We start from the raw sequence: 18,320 nt of genomic DNA, 5'->3' as shown, positions 1-18,320 counted from the left end.
GCAGTGATAGGGGCTATAATATTTCAATGTTTATGTAGAAGTTCTTTCGCAGTCTCACTAAAATCAGATCTTTGGATAAAATGAACATAATTTATGGTAGTAAAAACAATCACCTGATAAATTCATCTTGGTATCAGGATATTGTTCAGAATAATTCAGCTAAATAGTGCAAGATGGGAGGGTGAATAAAATGAATCAAACTCGAATTTGATTCCAATAAAGATCAAGTAAATTCAAAGTAATTGATTCTTTTATTGTTTTTTGAGTGAAGTCGGGTCAACTGGAAGGTATCATGGCACTCTATAGTGCTGTCATTTCATGGAATTTATGGACACCATTCATTGTACTTGTGGACCAAACATGAGCAAGACTTGACTTGACTTGACTTGTCCTTAACGCATCGGATACGTGGTTGGGATCAGTATGGTGTTTGATTTCCTTAATTTACAGAGCATTCATTTCTGATAGAAAATGGAAGGTATGAATAAAACTTGCAACCAAATTATTGAGTTTGGATACAAAACTGTAGTTTATAATAACACTCAAATCATAATAACATCATTTCAGTCGTCCCTGGCTCCAATCGTACCAATACTCCTTTGGCATGTAACATCAAAACCTGGGACTCAGCTGCGTTCCCAGTCTGTCTGGGCCACTTTCATTGACTTGATAATATGTAGGAAGACTTGGAAAACTTAAACAAGCCCCAGACTGGTTGATGGACATTTATCCTAGACTGCAAGAAGATTATGGGGGGAACTGAAAGATCCCACTGCATCCATATTGCTGCAGTTTTATTCCTGCACGCTTTATTGGCTAACTTAGCCACTGCAGAAACCAATATCAGTGCCGATCAATCAGCACTCCTTGCCTTAAAGGCACGCGTCACAGGAGACCCTTATGGTGTCCTCAGAAACTGGAGCCTTTCATCTTCAGTTTGCAATTGGATTGGAGTCACTTGCGGGGCTCGCCATCATAGAGTCATTTCCTTGAATGTGTCAAACATGGATCTTACTGGAAGCATCCCTCCTGAACTTGGAAACCTCTCCTTTCTTGCTTCGCTTGACATGATAAGCAACCATTTCAGTGGAATTCTTCCTGAGAATTTGGCTCGTCTGCGAAGATTGACATTAGTCAGACTGACGGACAACAACTTCCAAGGGGAAGTTCCTAGCTTGTTCAACTTCTTGCCTCGACTTCGGTATTTGCATTTAAGAAACAACAAGTTTACTGGTTTGAACTTGTTCCTGCAGTCGATCTCTAATGAGACAAGGCTCGAGATTTTAGACTTGTCACTTAATGCTCTTAAAGGTAATATTCCCGAGTCCATAGTCAAACTTGGCAATCTCAGAGGTTTGGACTTGGACGATAATTATCTTTCTGGTTCCATCCCTTCTTCACTCGGGAACATGTCGCGTTTAGAGATATTGACTATGGCAAATAATTCAATCCAAGGAACGATACCAGAAGGCATCGGGAGTCTACTAAATCTGGTTTATTTGATTCTGCCACAGAACCGGCTAACAGGGTGTATTCCGTTGAGCATCCTCAACATATCGACGTTACAAGTCCTATCTTTTGCGGAGAATAAGTTATCTTGTAATCTTCCGGATGACATGTGCCTCGGACTTCCGTCACTTCAAGGGCTTTATCTATCTTCCAATGATATATTCGGTCAAATTCCATCAAGCATCTCTGCATGCTCTCAGCTTCAAAAACTTAACTTGTTAGATAACAGAATGACTGGAGCCATACCACCAAAAATAACTGATCTAGAGATGCTCGAGTTATTACATCTTGGTTACAACAAGTTGACAGGTACAAACGACCTCACCTGAGCACGATGTTCTATATATTTTAACTTGTTTTTCTTTTTGTTTTGTTTTTTTTTTTTTTTTGGGGATCTTGATAGGCACAATTCCATCGGAGATAGGCAAACTTCAAAATCTCCGGGACTTACGCATGCAAAACAACTTTCTTAGCGGTTCTATACCGAGTAGCCTGTTCAACATCTCATCTCTGAGGATGCTATGGTTGCCGAAAAACAAACTGAGTGGATCCCTAACGGAAGAATTCGGGAATCTCACCGTGCTGGAGGAGCTTTATCTTAGCGACAATAGTTTCGTAGGTACCAAGAATGTAAACTTACCCTTTTCAGACTATTTACACCCAACATACGATATTGAAACTGCTCTTAAAGTCTGCACCTCATCAGTAGCAGGTTTGTTTTGTATATTCAGGCGTGATACCACAAAGGTTGGGTGAACTTCAAGAAATGACAGCATTGGATTTGGGTGTTAATCGGTTAAGAGGTTCCATACCTCTGGGAATATTCAATATCTCGGCACTGACACTGCTTTCAGTGACGGAGAATAACCTCACTGGCAAACTTCCATTAGATATTGGTCATCTTCTTCCATATCTTGGAGGACTTTACCTTGGTAAAAATAACTTCGATGGTCCTCTTCCATATTCTATCTTAAACTGTTCTGAGCTCACAGTTCTCGACCTTTCGGAAAATGAATTCACCGGTCCTATCCCCAATTCTCTTGGGAACCTGAGAGCTCTAACTCACCTGAATTTGATGGTGAACAATTTCATAACTGAGTCCACTTCTCCTGAATTGAGCTTTATCACCTCCCTAGTGAATTGCAGAGACTTGATACAATTGGCCATCAGTTATAATCCACTAAATGGTGTTCTTCCTTTATCCATTGGGAATCTTTCTTCTTCTCTACGCACTATTTATGCCACCGATGCCAAAATCAAGGGTCACATTCCGAATGAAATCGGTAATTTAAGTGGATTGGTTACTTTATATCTTTCGACAAATGATTTGACTGGATTTATTCCAAAAACACTCGATGGTTTATCAAAACTTCAACAGTTTTATCTTGCCACCAACCAAATAGCAGGACCCATTCCGAACGATGTGTGCAAGTTAAAAAACTTGGGAGCATTAGACTTGAGCGAAAATCAGCTCACTGGCTCAGTTCCAGGATGCTTAGGGAATGTCTCTTCTTTAAGGGAGATAGTTCTCAATCTCAACAACTTGTCTTCTGGTATACCAGATAGCATCTGGAACCTGCACGATCTTCTGGTGCTAGACCTTTCCTCAAATTCCTTCACCAATTCTCTCTCTGCTCAAATAGGAAATCTAAAGATGGCAACTTCCATTAACTTGTCAAAGAACCAGCTATCAAATGATATTCCCTCTAGAATCGGAGATCTGAAAAGTTTAATTGATCTCTCTTTGGCTCATAATAGATTCCAAGGATCCATTCCCCAGTCCATGGGTGATATGCTGAATTTGGTGTCCCTAGATCTTTCCTATAATAAGATCTCTGGTACGATTCCGATGTCCCTAGAAACACTAAAACATCTCGAGCATTTCAATGTTTCTTTTAATGAATTATCAGGAAATATACCAACCGGTGGTCCTTTCATTAACTTCTCCAGTGAATCTTTTATGTTCAATAGTGCATTATGTGGTAGTCCGAGGTTTCAAGTCCCATATTGCAAAGGATCAAAGCACCAAGCAAAGACGAAGAAAGTTCTAAGAGTTGCGTTGATCACTTTATGTATTGCTACATTTGTGTGTGCCATCACCCTGACCTTGATAGTGGTCAAGTACAAGAGGAAAAACAAACCTACAAATATATCAAATGATGTATCTTCTTCTGTAGGACCTGCAAGATTTTCCCAATATGAGCTTTTACAGGCAACAAATGGATACAGTGAAAGCAATTTTCTCGGCAGGGGAGGTTTCAGTTCGGTGTATAAAGGTGTTTTGGAGGACGGGACAGTTTTCGCGGTGAAGGTTTTCAACATGGAACTTGAAGGCGCGTTGAAAAGTTTTGATACCGAATGTGAAGTACTGCGCAATCTTCGCCACAGAAATCTCACCAAAGTCATCGGTAGTTGCTCCAATCAAGATTTCAAGGCATTAGTTCTTGAATTCATGCCCAATGGGAGTCTGGAAAAATGGTTGTATTCTGGCACATATTTCTTGAACATCATGCAAAGGTTGAGTATAATGATAGACGTGGCGAGTGCATTGGAATATCTTCATAATGGCTATTCAACACCTGTGGTTCACTGTGATTTGAAGCCTAGTAACGTTCTTCTAGATGAAAACATGATCGCCCACGTCAGTGATTTCGGCATTGCCAAACTGCTTGGCGAAGGAGAGAGCATTAGACACACGAGTACTCTCGCGACATTTGGTTACATGGCTCCAGGCAAATAAAATCCTTTACCTTACTAATTTTTTTCTTTCCACTCTGCACAATTCCTTTTAATCTTTTGTTTGCCTCTGTCCTTTTTCAGAGTATGGGTTGGAAGGTATGGCTTCCACAAGATGTGATGTGTACAGTTACGGCGTCGTGCTACTGGAAACCTTCACCGGAAAACGGCCAAGCGATGAAATGTTTGAAGGGCAGTTGAGCCTAAAAAACTGGGTGCAGAGTTCAATGCCAAATGCATTAACACAGGTTATCGACGGCAACTTAATAAGATCAGCCGAGGGAGAAAATTTCGACAAACTACAGTACTGTGTTTCCTCTGTTTTCGAATTGGCTCTGAATTGCTTGGAAGAATCTCCTGGTACAAGGATGAACATGAAAGATGTGCTGGCACAACTCGTTAAACTGAGAACTCAATCTATGTAACTGCTGATCATTTTAGCATATCACATTTTCCTATTATTTCAGCTTAATCCGTACGTTATTAAATTTTAAGGTTGTGCTTTAATAGAAGAATTTTAAATCCATGGATTTCAAATATATTCAAATGTACTTTTATTGTATATCGAAATAGCAATATAAATTTCAAATCTATTCTTTTCATTTTAGATGATATTTCATGTTAGTCATGATAGATTTAAAATTCATCCAATAATGGATTCATTTGAAATGCATTCTACTTTATATAACTAATGTATAAATAAGTAGTGTATAGATTTAGGATTTGATTTATTGTGTCATTGTTAATAATTAAATAGAATCGAAATCCATAGATTTGAAATTCTTCTGTCCAAACACAACCTGAGTGAATTTGAACTTTGTTAGATTAAATGATTGATCATATTTCATTATTGTATTGCTTGATCTGATTATCTTAAGAGCCTGTTTTCATCTTATATTGGTAATTACTTTATTCTAAAAAAATCACGTATTATTATGGTAAAAATAAAATTTGATTTTAGATGAAAAAACTAACTCATTAACTCCAAATTAATTAAATTGAATCAAAACTATATGAACATTATTCATTTAAATTTATGTTCAACTATTAGTGAAATTTTTATCAACGTTACTTAAACACTTTTAGTAGATGGAAAAATTACAGCAATAATTAAGTAGATACTTATATTTAAAAAAAAATGTTTAAAAGATTTTAATTTAGTCACTGCCCACTGGCGTGGTTCAGTAGTTGTCTGTTATTTTTTTTAAAAAATATAGGATAGATTTAGTCGTTGGTTCAAACTTTGAGAGAGTAAACAACAAATAGAAGCTCGATAAGCACGAGTTTTAATATTAGATTAGACTGTCTCAGAAGTGAGACATAGAGTGGAAGTAACATGCCACTTGTAGATGTAGTTGTATTCTTTATCTGTTCTTGAAAGTCAACTGTCGATTTGAGATAAGGAAGTTGAAAAGAGTACAAAATTCGACAGCGAAATACTAAAATCCCCATATAAATTCAGACCAGGTCCCCCATCTCTTCGAGCTTTGTCCCTATTTATCAAGATTGTTTCTTTATAGATCTATATGCCAACTTCCCTCAACGTTTCACCTACCCATTGCTCACCCCAGCCCGAGATTGACTCTGATTTTCACGCCTTCATATAGTTTGGTTTTGGTGTAGATTCCTGTTGAAGTTGTTTTCTTGGGTTTGTTTCAAAAGCTTTGACTTTGATTGGAGAATCGCTGTTCAAGCATTTATGGATCCGGAATCAAGAGAAATCAATCAAAGAGTCTCCCGAGATCTTGCCCAAGATGAACCAAGAAATTCGGTTAATCTGGAGACTGTGATTGAGATGGGAGGAAGTGAAATTTCTGATCCAAACGCGGGGTCGAATGGGTCAGCTCTTAGTGATCCGGTGTCAGTGGATGATGCCGCAAAAATTGAAGATAAGTCGTCTTCTTGTGTGATTGATGTAAACAGCAGAGATTCTTGCGGAGAAAATTATAGGGTTTGTAGAATTTGCCATTTGAGTCCAAAGGAAAGTGGGAAGAGTTTAAATGATTTGATTGAACTTGGTTGTGGATGTAAAGGTGAGCTTGAGGTTGTTCACCAGGATTGTGGTGAGGCTTGGTTTGGTGTTCGAGGGAATAGGTATTCTTAACTCTTGTTCTTATTAAATGTCTATATTTTAAAAGGAACAATAGTACGTGTATTGTAGTATTGCTTTTTTCATTGCATTTGTTGTTTTTTTTTTCTAATCTGATGTCAGCAATCTTGTTTGGTATTTTGAGCCTCTTAGATGTGTTCATATTGTTTGCGGAAAAGTAGTTTTAATTGATCTTGGCATGCATGGAAGATGTAGATGCCAGTTGTTAGGAGCCTTTGTCTCGTGTTAAGCTGGGGTGATCTCGAATGGGAAACGTTGAAGTTAAGTCCTCATCGAGGAGTGCGTGCTGTGTTCAGTAGACTAGTAATCGAATTAACTATTATTTTCGAGAGAGAAAAGAGGGCTGCTCTTTTGCTTGCATGAATGTTTTAATCATGGCTCAAGAATTTGTGTGGTTATGTTTCAGTTCTGTTCTTTTTCGTTTTCAAAATCAAGCTTTTGGCTGGACTAGGCCGAACGGGTTGAAACTTGTAGGAATCCTCGGAGCTGTAAAATTTGTGGCTTTTCTGTATTATATTCAAGAACTTTGAACTTCATAAGCTAGTTCATAACTTGAAAAACTGTTTCGGCTTGCTTTAAAGTCCTTTTCCCTTACACTTTCTTCTCTGTTTAGTAGTGTGTGATTGATTTCAATTCATCCCGTGCAGATTCTGCGAAATTTGTGGTGAGACTGCAAAAAACATCAAAGGTGTTGGCAATAATGAATTTATGGAAGAATGGAATGACCATAGATCATCTGATACTGGTAATATGCCATCAGATAACAACAGAAGGTGTTTGCGTGGACAACCGTTGTGTAATTTCTTAATGGCATGTCTGGTAATAGCATTCATCCTTCCTTGGTTTTTCCGAGTAAATATGTTCTAGGAACGCAAGTAAAATTCCCAGCACGAACTCATATGTTGCGAAAGGTCTGTTTTTGTCTGTGTGAATAGTTGATTCACCATTGTTTGTGATTCCTTTTGAAGTCGGGCGAGTTGGATTCTTGATGTTTGCACAATCTTCAGTTTATTAGGCTGAGTTTTAGGTTCTGTTTCAATTTCTCTTTACTGTTCAGTCTGTATTTTTTTTTCCCTCTCATTTGTAAGTTTCAAAGATTCACAAAATAGTCATATATACACTTGGATTCTTGATCACCAACGGACTTTGATTGAATTGTGTTATAAGGAGTGCTACCGAACAATATTACACATTATGGTAGTGAAATTTCAATTGCTCGTTGAATCATATAAATTGTGTGAAAGTAAACCACTCAAAGTTCAGGGGCCAAAAAGTTTTATGGAAAATGCAAACGTGCTAACTTTTATTGTCATACGGACGCAAACGACTTCAACTTGAACCAAAACATTTGTTCTTGAAAATCATGCATAAAAAAATTTACACAGTTTATTGAAATTTGAAACTTTTTTTCCTTTGTAATAAAAAGTGAGCTTCTTATGTGTACTTAAAATTTAGTAACAAACCAAAAAAATAGTAGCAAGACTCGTGATACTCGCGACGTACCGAGAAAGAAGTCAAGAACAACATCGCCATTTGATTTTAAAGGAAAGCACAAAGCAAATAAAAATGGGTAATGTTTTCAATAAATAAAAAATGTGCAGAAACGATCCCAAATCCGTTGTAGTCTAGTTGGTTAGGATACTCGGCTCTCACCCGAGAGACCCGGGTTCGAGTCCCGGCAACGGAATTATATTTTTCCATAATCATTTTATATTTTTTTTCTTCTTAGGGGCATTATTGTCATTGGACACAGACACACAGTTGCAGCCCAATCCACATTCAACAACTGTGCTTTTCCACCCTGTTATTGAACAAAGTAGCCACTAGGCCTAGAGCGCAAGCTGGATTCCATGTGGATCGGTGACGTAGGTGTAAATCTAGGGATAAAAAAAAAGATTATCACAGTACATTAATTTATATTGATTCTTGAAAAAAAGTAAGCTTCGAATAAAGCCATGTCGATGGAAGCAGATGGCTTATGTTATCCATTATCAGTGGCTACTGGTACTTTTTAACCCAAAAAATGAGGCCATTTTGTTCACAAAATCTTGTCTTTCCTACTTTTTTGGTGCGGAAATGAGGCCATTTTGTTGACAGAAATTCTTGTCTTTTAACATATATATATATATATATATAGGTGTTAGGAGCTGAGGTGTTTGACAGAGTTTTTAGAAAATAATTTTCACCTTTTCGTTAACAAAATTTTAAAAAATTTCAAATTTTTATTAAGAAAAAGTTGAGAAGTGCTTATTAAAAGCTCTACCAAAAAATACCTTAGTATTTTCTTCGTTAAGCTTGTTCTATTGAGATTATGATTAATTACTTTGCTATAAATTATTTAAATTTTTAAAAAAGAGGACACTGCCTAAAACTTGAAATTTAAAATTCATCTAAACTGCAATATTAATGCATGAACTTTGTGTTATATGAATGTATCTAACGAAAAATTTTCAACAATTATTACTTAATTCACAGAGAATGAAAAACACAAACATATGACGTAAGATCCAAATTCAATAATCTTTCAAAAAAAAAAACACACAAAATTTTATCAAGCTTTAATATGCTCGTAATTTACAAGTCAAATGAAAATCATATATACTCACAAATGAACCTAGAAAAAGGGAAAAAGAAGAAAACAAGGAATACATGAACCAGAGGCTCTGAATTAATTAATTAAATTATCTGACAGCAGAAGCAACAGCGTGAGCCCACCATTTCAGACTGTCTTTCATCACAATCTCATTGGTAAGAACAGGAACTCTCCAATTACTCAATGGATTGCTTTGTTTCTCTAATATTTCCCACGCTTCAGAAAGATATGGCCGCCTCGCTCTTGAATATGAATATCCACCAAATTCTTCAACCACGACACCTGCAGTACTTGTTGTCTGATCTTCTTGCAGTACTTGACGACACTCATTTTTCTGTCCGAATCTGTGCAGACCGGGAATGATGTCCGCAAGACTCGAATTCTTATCTTCTGCAGAAAACACGAAACCAAGATCCATAAACCCCTTCAACTCCTCGAACTCCAGCTCCGACAAGCTCTTGCTGGAACCTTTAATTCTCGATCTTTCGAACCCTTCCTTGGGTTTCTTCGTAAGGGTTGTAATAATTGGGATTTCTTGCGAAATTTCTTTTTGTGAGAGAATGGTTTCGAGTTGGGGTTTTGGAAAGAGTACTGAATTTGGAGAACTCGTATCATCACGTTTTATTATGATATGGTCATGGCTTCTCGATCTAGAATGGATGCTTAATTTGTTTGGCGCCCTTTGTCTTCCTGAATTTTCTTGATTTTGGGCCGCGAGCGGAGCTGCTGGTGAATTCGAATGTTTTTGGAAAACTTTGGGGTAGAACCATAAAGAATCGAAGAGGTTTACAAAATCCTCCGCTTCCATTAATGGCGGCTGCAAAAAAAAATGTAGCAACTATTTTTAGGCTAGCTAGATTTTCCCCTCAGCTAGATTTGTGATAATGGATGTGTGGAAGTCATTATTATCTATATATATATAGTAAATTAATAAGGAAGGCGTTGACCTGAAAATGGCATTCAAACCACTCGTTTTGCACGTAATAGTATATATTATTTTAAAGTTTAGTACATTGACCAATCGGGTTATTTACACGTTTTATTATTATTATTATTATATCATCTTCTTTACGTTCTCGTGGGAAAAGATTCTTTATTGTTATCATTATTATTTTGAAATTAATTTCGTTGCTTGTATTAGAAAACTTAGCCATCGAAAATGTTGGTTAATTGGCTTAAAGACAAAACAAATTAATATCGTGGGGTACAGTACGTTTATAAATGGCATCGAATATTCGAAGTGAATTTGAAATTGATCGATAATTGACAAAATGACTACGACTGAATTCTTGGTGTCAATTATATATAAATATCGCACTCGTAATCAACATTAATTATAATATATAATCCATCTCGATGTAAAATTAAAAAATATATTTATTGTTTTCTAATAAAATGATTTTAGGTCAAAAACTTTATATATTTATAACACAATAGTAATCTTCAGATTTATATTGACGATATATAATACTCCATGGTACTAACATATCATTAACAAGCGAAAGATTAATTGAAATGAATGAAAAGTTAACAGAGAATATTATACATAGGAATATTAAAATATGTTGACCGAAATAAACGTGTATTGTATTTGTTTGTATTTCGAATACTTTTATTTGAAAATTAGTAAATACGTGAACACTTCACGAGATGCACACGCTCATGGTTGAATGCAGCCAATCGTTTGACCCAAAATAATTTACTTTGAAAATTAAAGGCTGCGATTTTTTTTTAATCCCTTCATTTTCACACTTCAACGTGCGTTAACTCAAGGATTCCATGACATCATCCGTATGCGTATGTATATATTGATTAAATATTACATGTTAATTAGTATATAGACTTTTTTTTCCTACACAATTTAATAAAATTATTGGAAAATTAAAGTTTAAAAAAATCATATTTTATATTTATTCAATTATTTCAAACATTTGTTGTACACGTTTTTTTTAAAAAAAAACTATTAAACGTACAAATTAAACTATATATTTGGGAAATCGAAAAAAAAGAGAAAGGCATGTATAGTTGGGATGGACGAGGAAGCAATTACTCACAAAGAAATAGAACAAACCCAGCTGTTAGTGGAAAAAAAAAAAAAGAAAAGAAAGAAAGAAAACGTTAAATGAAGAAAATTAGCATCACCATTATTCACCCACAAAATATCCCCTATAGCAGAGCCACATGATGGTCTGCTTTTTTTTAAACAAAAATTAATATAATTTTTGATAAATTCTGATTAATTTGATAGCTTAATAAAAAAAAATTTATTTTAAAGTTTAAAATCCTAAGCTGGTAAATTAATACACTCTGTTATTTAGATTAGCGAAAAATAAGTCGGAAGTAGATGATTTCATTTTAGCAGTGATTACTGATTAACTCGAGATCAAAGCAGATCAAAACGAGATTGAAACCAAGTGGTCGCACCAATTTTTCCTAATAGTAAGATCGAGTTCTTTAGTTTGGTTTCTTCGTATGCCCACAAAAATAAAACTTAAATTGAAAAAAAAAAAAACACACACACACACACACATACAAAACCGCTTCCCTCCACTATCTCAATTTTTTTTCCTCAATTATAATTTTTTTTTTTCATTTAACTATTTTTATTCTTTTTTTCCTAATTTTTGTATTTAATATATAATACAATCATTTTATTTGACAGTTTTAATTGAAATACAATTTTATTATAAAAACGAACTATTCAACATGCAATGCGTACAACAAGAGGCTGGTTTATAATTATATGCATGCACAAGTTTTGGAATGATGTCAAAACATCACAAAATTATACTTCCAATATACTTTTCTTTAAAAAAATCGTTAAAACTTATCCACAATTTAAAAATTGGTAAAAAGACAAAAAAAAAAGAAAAAAAAAGATTAAAAAAAAAGAAAGAAATAAAACCGTATTAATGTTGCCACATGCATGCTCGACTTCCAAGATCTTGGCAAAATAGCTTGATGTTAAAATTTAAACATATACATAAAGTATTACCTCTGTATGATGGATGAAGCCAAGTAGAGCGGCATTTCGGGGTTAAATAAGCATTAAAGCAATGAATGAATTTTTAGGTGCTTGTAGTACAGTTGCATCCCGGGGCAAATCTCCTTTGGCAGTGAGCTTACTTATAAATCTGCTGCAATAACAAAGGCTGCATTATGAGCCCTTATTATAATAAGCTTCTGCCGAAAGAGTAATTGCCCTGGAATGCATTTACACATCTCATGAATGGTGTATATATGCAGTCCGATATAAATATTTGAGTCTCAGAATGTACATATATATAGGGTGCATTTACAAGTACTTTTTTTTCTCGTACAAGCAGTATATGCTGAAATAATTCCTTTGCAAATTCATCATGTCGATTTTCGAAACTCATGCAGGTTAATGTTTTGACCCTTTAATATTCGGAGGGACGCAATAAAAATTGAAGGGCTGGAGAAGCTGTGACTGTGAGCATCTGCAATATCCCGTTCCCTTTTTGTATTCCGTACATTTAATGCAATGTATCCAATATATTGTAACATGCATGTCATTCAAGAAAGTGCAAAAATAAAAGTAAAGTGAAAATATATACGAGTGATCTATCCTCTCCTATTGAACCGTGGAAACGTCACATTAAAAAATATATTAATATCAGTGCCTCGAAAAAGCCAAGTATATATTGAAGATAAGTGATTCCATTGCTGGAGAATAGAACTGATACCTTGAGGCCCCATTGATAATATATGCAAGCATAGTCCCCAGCATATGCCCTCTCGTTTTTTTTCCTGCGTGTCCAAAGTTTAGGTTTCGAGTTTCAACTATTAATCACAGTCAATATTTGTGATCGATCCACATGCGGACACACGACACGAACAGTACGAGAATGTTTATATAAAGTATAGCTGACTGAATATGGCGAAAGTACGTCATGAAATTATTGCAGCAATTGAGAACCAATTAATAAATAATAATATTATATATTGTTGGGTTAAGTGTGCATGACTGCATGAGTTAGAGTATTACTAGGATCGATGACGTCCTGGAAAGCTTTAATTAGTTCGTCAAGCTGCTCACGTTACGCTGCTTGTTTTGGTTGGCAAGCTAGCTAGTGGGTCGTAAAATATGGACACCAACAGTAAGACACGTTCTACCCTAGACTTGTGAGATCAACAACCCGATCTAACTGTGTTGTCACAAATATAATGAAATAAAGTTGTGTTTTGGCTAACAACTTTAGCTTTTGTCCTAGTGATAAGCGCTAGGTCCTAACAATTACTAATCGAGCAGAGGCATTGTGTGAATATATGTTAGATATTATATATATATATATATAGATATTATATATATATATCACCAAACTAACGTAATAAATTTTGAGATACGACATTAATTCGATCATTAGGATCAAGATAAAAATATATTGCTGTACTAAAAAGGGAAAACTTGTTGTGGAGTTAATTAGAAATATGTAGCTAGCCATTGTTGATTTTATTTGTAGCATGAGTAGATAAATGAATGTGAAATTAATGCATTTAGATTTAAATTAAGGGTAATGCTACATGTACATGAAGTGTTACACGTTGGCTTACACAATGCATTTGAAATAACATGATTATCCCTGCACTTTATTTGGAAAAAATCTTTCAAAAATGCATGTAGGATAATCATGTAATTTCAAATGCATTGTGTAAGCCAACGTGTAACACTCCATGTACATGTAGCATTACCCTTAAATTAAGGTTTGTTCTTAATACATCGTATGCATGAAAATATGAAGTATTTTAACAAAATTAAAATTTTATAACTAATGAATTTTATGATGTATGTTAAATGACTTAAATCTAGTACTGATCTAAAAGGCGTCTTCTAGGCACTAAGTTGTTGTCCATCACCTCGATTTTTAAACAGTTAATGTCTCTGGATGTTATAATTACATTAATAGACAACCTAGACCACTTAATTGCCGCTTAAACAGCTCAAAACCCTCCTAGATTAATATATAATATATTATTTTTAAAAAAAATTAAATTTTTAAAAAAGATTAATTTTCATATTTTCCTAATAATTTGTATCTAATGAAGATGAAGAATTTTGACTTTGAATTCGATAAAGAGAATTGATTGGAGAAATATTAAGATCATGAACAAGAATAATTTGATATTTAGCCTAAACCGCATAGGCCCGCTCTAGGCGGTGGGTAGCATATTGTCTACTGCTTTTTAGAACATTGCTTAAATCACAATGATAGGTTGTCCGCATTCTTGGCACGACCAACGGGTCTCGGGTTCGATTTTTGCTGATAGCAGATAGTTTTTTTAATTTATTTAGGTAGATTTAAAAAGTTAATTTTTTTGTAATTTCTTTGCTGGAGATAAGCAAGTTTCGAATCCACGTTTAAATCATCTGTAGTGCAGACACTTATTATATTTGTATAATCTGTATCAAGATTTGTATTTAAATTTTTGAAAAAAAAAAATTCTTGGCACGGCCAAACGTAGGTTACAATGTATTATAATCTTGTACAAATTGTATATATAAAATTTCATGTTTTCTAAAAAACACCTCGCTTAGTTTTGCATAATTTTTTTTCGATCTTCTTGCAAGCTGCTTTCGAGTATAGTGTTTAATTACGTATCCATATTTTAAATAAAATATATTGAGATGAATAAAATATTCCAGCAGTTATAAAGTGATGTGAATTGTAAACACAAGGAGTTTGTTTTGCACCATATTATTTTAAATTTTGAAACGTTAGTTAGAAATTAATTAATATAAGGGAAAATTGCAAATTTAGTCCTGTATGTTTGTCACTTTGCGATTTTGGTCCTTTATGTTTTCACATTTCAGTTTTAGTCCTGTATGTTTCGATTTTTGGCAATTTCGGTCCTTTTTCTTCGAAAATGCTGACGTGGCACTGTACACGTCAGCTCCACATCAGCATTGAATTTGTGCCACGTCAGCGCCACATCGGAAAAAGGACTAAAATTGCCAAAAAAATAAAGATAGCGGACTAAAACTGCAATCTGAAAATATAAAGGACCAAAATCGCAAAGTGACAAACATACAGGACCAAAAAAGCAATTTTCCCTTAATATAATTACAAAAAAATTTAGTGCCATCTTATGAATTTGTTTGTCTTTTTCTTTCTCGATTTCTAAGTTCCCGGTTCTTTATTGATATGCCACTTTCTGAAGCGGATCTAACATTAATAAAGAGAAAGTCAAAGAAGCCTCTTTAATTTGGAAAATGTGAAGGTCTAAAAGATAATCACAAGATTCCAATGAATTATCAAATATCATGGATTCAGGTATTTTCCATTTGTTCATATAAATTATTTCTTGCTAATATATGTAACATGATTTTCTTGAGTTTAATTCAATTACTACTAGTTTTCACATATTTTTTATCATGAATGTTTGTCCATGGCATATAGTTATGTCCAATAAATTAGCCCGGTTGTAATTAATTAATCAGTATTTGATTGGTTAATTTAACAGAATTACATGAAACCATGCGAATTCGCACGTTAAAAATGTGAACTATATATGAATATCAAGGTCTACAATTTCATAAAAATTACACTGCCTCTTATATGATTTCTCATAAACCTACACATTCCATTTTGGGACCAAGAGAAATAAATGATGACTAGCTAGTCTAATTGTGTTGTCAAATTATATAACTTTTGATTTATGATTATAGATATTAATTATTGTACGTAATTTTAAAAATAAATAAATACAAATCCATTCGATCCCCAAATTCTGAGCAACTCCATCTTCTCTTCGCTCGATTTCTGGGATTTATCTCGTGCTTTTTCTTGCAAGCTTAGAGTCCTATATATGAAGATGTAGTGATATTTTATTATTAATTTGATGATATATTGAAGAAGCAAAGTCGCGAGAAATTAAAGTAGGGACCAGAAATTAAAGCTGCCAATTTGTATTTTTTTTCCTTAAAAAAAAAAAAAGAAAAGGACAGTGATATTTAATCTAAAATTATAAAATGGTATAAATCAAAAAAGTAATTAATACCTTGGATTGTACGTGGTGATCTTTGGGCAATAATGAAATGACCAGTGAGGCCGAATTGCCGGGCAAATCTCCTTTGGCAGTGGTCTCAATAATGTATATATATATATTAAATTTGTAGCCATTTACAGGCCTACTGCCAATGGAGTATTTGCCCAGTAATGCATCCCCACACAAAATACAAACTTATTAATGAACAGTGTTCCAGCTTCACCAAATATTTATAGCCGGAGCATATATTGACTATGGTACCTGTTTCGCTTGGATATCTGCAGCATATTCTTTTGTACATCCAGCAGCTACATACAAGATTAAAGAACTTGGTTAAATTAGTACTGCTCAGTGTTTACGAACAAGAATCGAATCTGAGCATGAACGCCATGTTTGATTGATCATGTATCTTAATTTTCTGCACATAAAAAAGCATATCCATGGAACAAAAAGGGCAGCCAGTGAAAAAGGGTGAGGGGAGAAAACCCTAGAGGAATATTGGTCTCAAGCATATGCTACTTCTTACTTCAGCATATCCCAATTACATTTTACCGGGGTCTCTGAAAAGTTATCCTTCCAGAGTGTGTTTGCATGTCTAGATATATCGATCATATATATACGAACATGTTAAAAGAATTGTGGACTTGGTCAGCTTAAGGGGAAGGTTGTCCTAATCTATATTGAATTCCTAGCTAGTTTATTTAGTTAGCCGATGTAAGGGACACAATTAACACACCAGCACACCCCCTTAAACTAACTAGCTAATTTTGTGGTTAGAGTTAGGTCCAGTCCAGTTTTTAACATGATATCAGAGCTCAAGTTCCATTATTATATGTTGGACTGCCCATAGTTGGGCCACACGTTAATGTCTCAATGCTCAAGTCGTTTCATTTTTGGGCACGAGATTTGTGTGTTAGTTGTATCTCACGTCGGTTGATCAGTAAATATCTTGGAGTTTAATATATAAATATAAACAATCTTTCCCCCTTGCATGAGATAGCTTTTGGGGTGGAATTAAGTCCAAATCTAATTTTTTTAGCAGCACACTTACACACAATTACACAAACAAAATCATAGTTCGAAAGATTGGACGATGAGCTATACATCTATATTTATAGATTAAAAATCTATATTCATGAATAATATAATGAATCATTTTTACATCATGTCATCACTCATTCATATAGTTTAGTGTACAATATCATGACCTTCATATCAGAATTGTTATAATTTTTGTTTACTTATATAGTAATGGAATTGCAACAAAATGTATAGATAGATTCCTGCGGCTGATTATAAATTTATTTACCACTTATTTTTTTTCCATGAATTGGTTTTTCTTGAGAACGGTCAAACTCACCCATATTTAAAATAAAAAATTATATCTTTGGCATAAAAAATAATACATTATCATGTGTGGCCCAATCAGAGCCGTACCTATGCTCGATGGGGCCTGAGGCGAAAGTAAAAAAGCGGGCCCTATTGTTTGGGTAAATAATTGTAAAGTTTAGTTTGGAAATAACAAATACAATAAACAAAAAATAAATACACTAGAAACAATATAGAACATCAATAAAAAATCAACAAATATTTGAAATAATTACATAACTTTATACTACTCATCTAGTTGTTTTAGAGGTGATAATATTTTCAAATCTGTGTAATCCAGTTGTCGGATAATTTCTTTGTAAATATACAACATAGTTAGCTCATTTAATCTATCATGTGTCATTGTTGATCGAAGATAATTCTTGATTAACTTCAACTTTGAGAAATTTTTTTTCTGCTGATCAACTGTTACTGATATGTTTAACAAAATCTTATAGGAAATATATAAGTATGGAAAAATAAGTTTTTTGGTGCAGTAACTTTATCATTTTTGGATTTTGGTCCATTAACTTTTTCGATGTGGGTTTGGTACACTAACTTTGCATTTTAAGTGTTTTTTGGTCCAACTGCATACGTGTCAGTTTCTGATTGGTCCACGTCATCATTTTGGACCAATCAGAAGTTGACACGTATACAATTGGACTAAAAAACACTGAAATGCAAAGTTAGTGTATCAAAACTCACATCGAAAAAGTTAATGGACCAAACCAAAATATGGACAAGTTAATTGACCAAAAAACTTATTTTTCCTATAAGTATTTGAGAATAAACTATTCAGTTTTGTCAAACATTGTAGAAAATCAATTGTTGTTTTGACATTTGTTAAATCTCATCTCATGACCATCAACTCTGAACACAAATCATCACCATTAATGTCTTAACGTTAAATGTTAAAGTTAATACAGACTTCATCAAGCTAGTTAAAGACACATTCTTTAACTTCTTCAAATTTAACATAAATCCAAAAGTCTTTTG

At 34.2% G+C, this 18,320-nt stretch overlaps 2 protein-coding genes and 1 non-coding gene across 3 annotated transcripts; all 3 read left to right on the top strand.

The window, feature by feature from the left end:
* Positions 1 to 129: 129 nt before the first annotated feature.
* On the top strand, positions 130 to 4,823 carry LOC140866038 (uncharacterized). Its single transcript, XM_073270898.1, has 5 exons — positions 130 to 478; positions 568 to 1,818; positions 1,913 to 2,128; positions 2,241 to 4,241; positions 4,330 to 4,823. The coding sequence occupies exons 2-5, from the start codon at positions 750 to 752 to the stop codon at positions 4,668 to 4,670; spliced, it is 3,627 nt and encodes a 1,208-aa protein (XP_073126999.1). The 5' UTR covers positions 130 to 478; positions 568 to 749; the 3' UTR covers positions 4,671 to 4,823.
* A 741-nt stretch (positions 4,824 to 5,564) lies between these two features.
* Positions 5,565 to 7,491, top strand: LOC140866576 (uncharacterized). The gene is made up of 2 exons (XM_073271601.1): positions 5,565 to 6,339; positions 7,003 to 7,491. The coding sequence occupies exons 1-2, from the start codon at positions 5,945 to 5,947 to the stop codon at positions 7,220 to 7,222; spliced, it is 615 nt and encodes a 204-aa protein (XP_073127702.1). The 5' UTR covers positions 5,565 to 5,944; the 3' UTR covers positions 7,223 to 7,491.
* Positions 7,492 to 7,969: 478 nt separating this feature from the next.
* Positions 7,970 to 8,042, top strand: TRNAE-CUC (transfer RNA glutamic acid (anticodon CUC)). The gene has a single exon. It is a non-coding gene; the product is annotated as a tRNA-Glu (tRNA).
* Positions 8,043 to 18,320: the final 10,278 nt, after the last annotated feature.

Source organism: Henckelia pumila, chromosome 4 (genome assembly GCF_033568475.1).
Source record: "Henckelia pumila isolate YLH828 chromosome 4, ASM3356847v2, whole genome shotgun sequence".
NCBI lineage: Eukaryota > Viridiplantae > Streptophyta > Magnoliopsida > Lamiales > Gesneriaceae > Henckelia > Henckelia pumila.
This window is presented reverse-complemented; position numbering and strand designations above follow the sequence as displayed.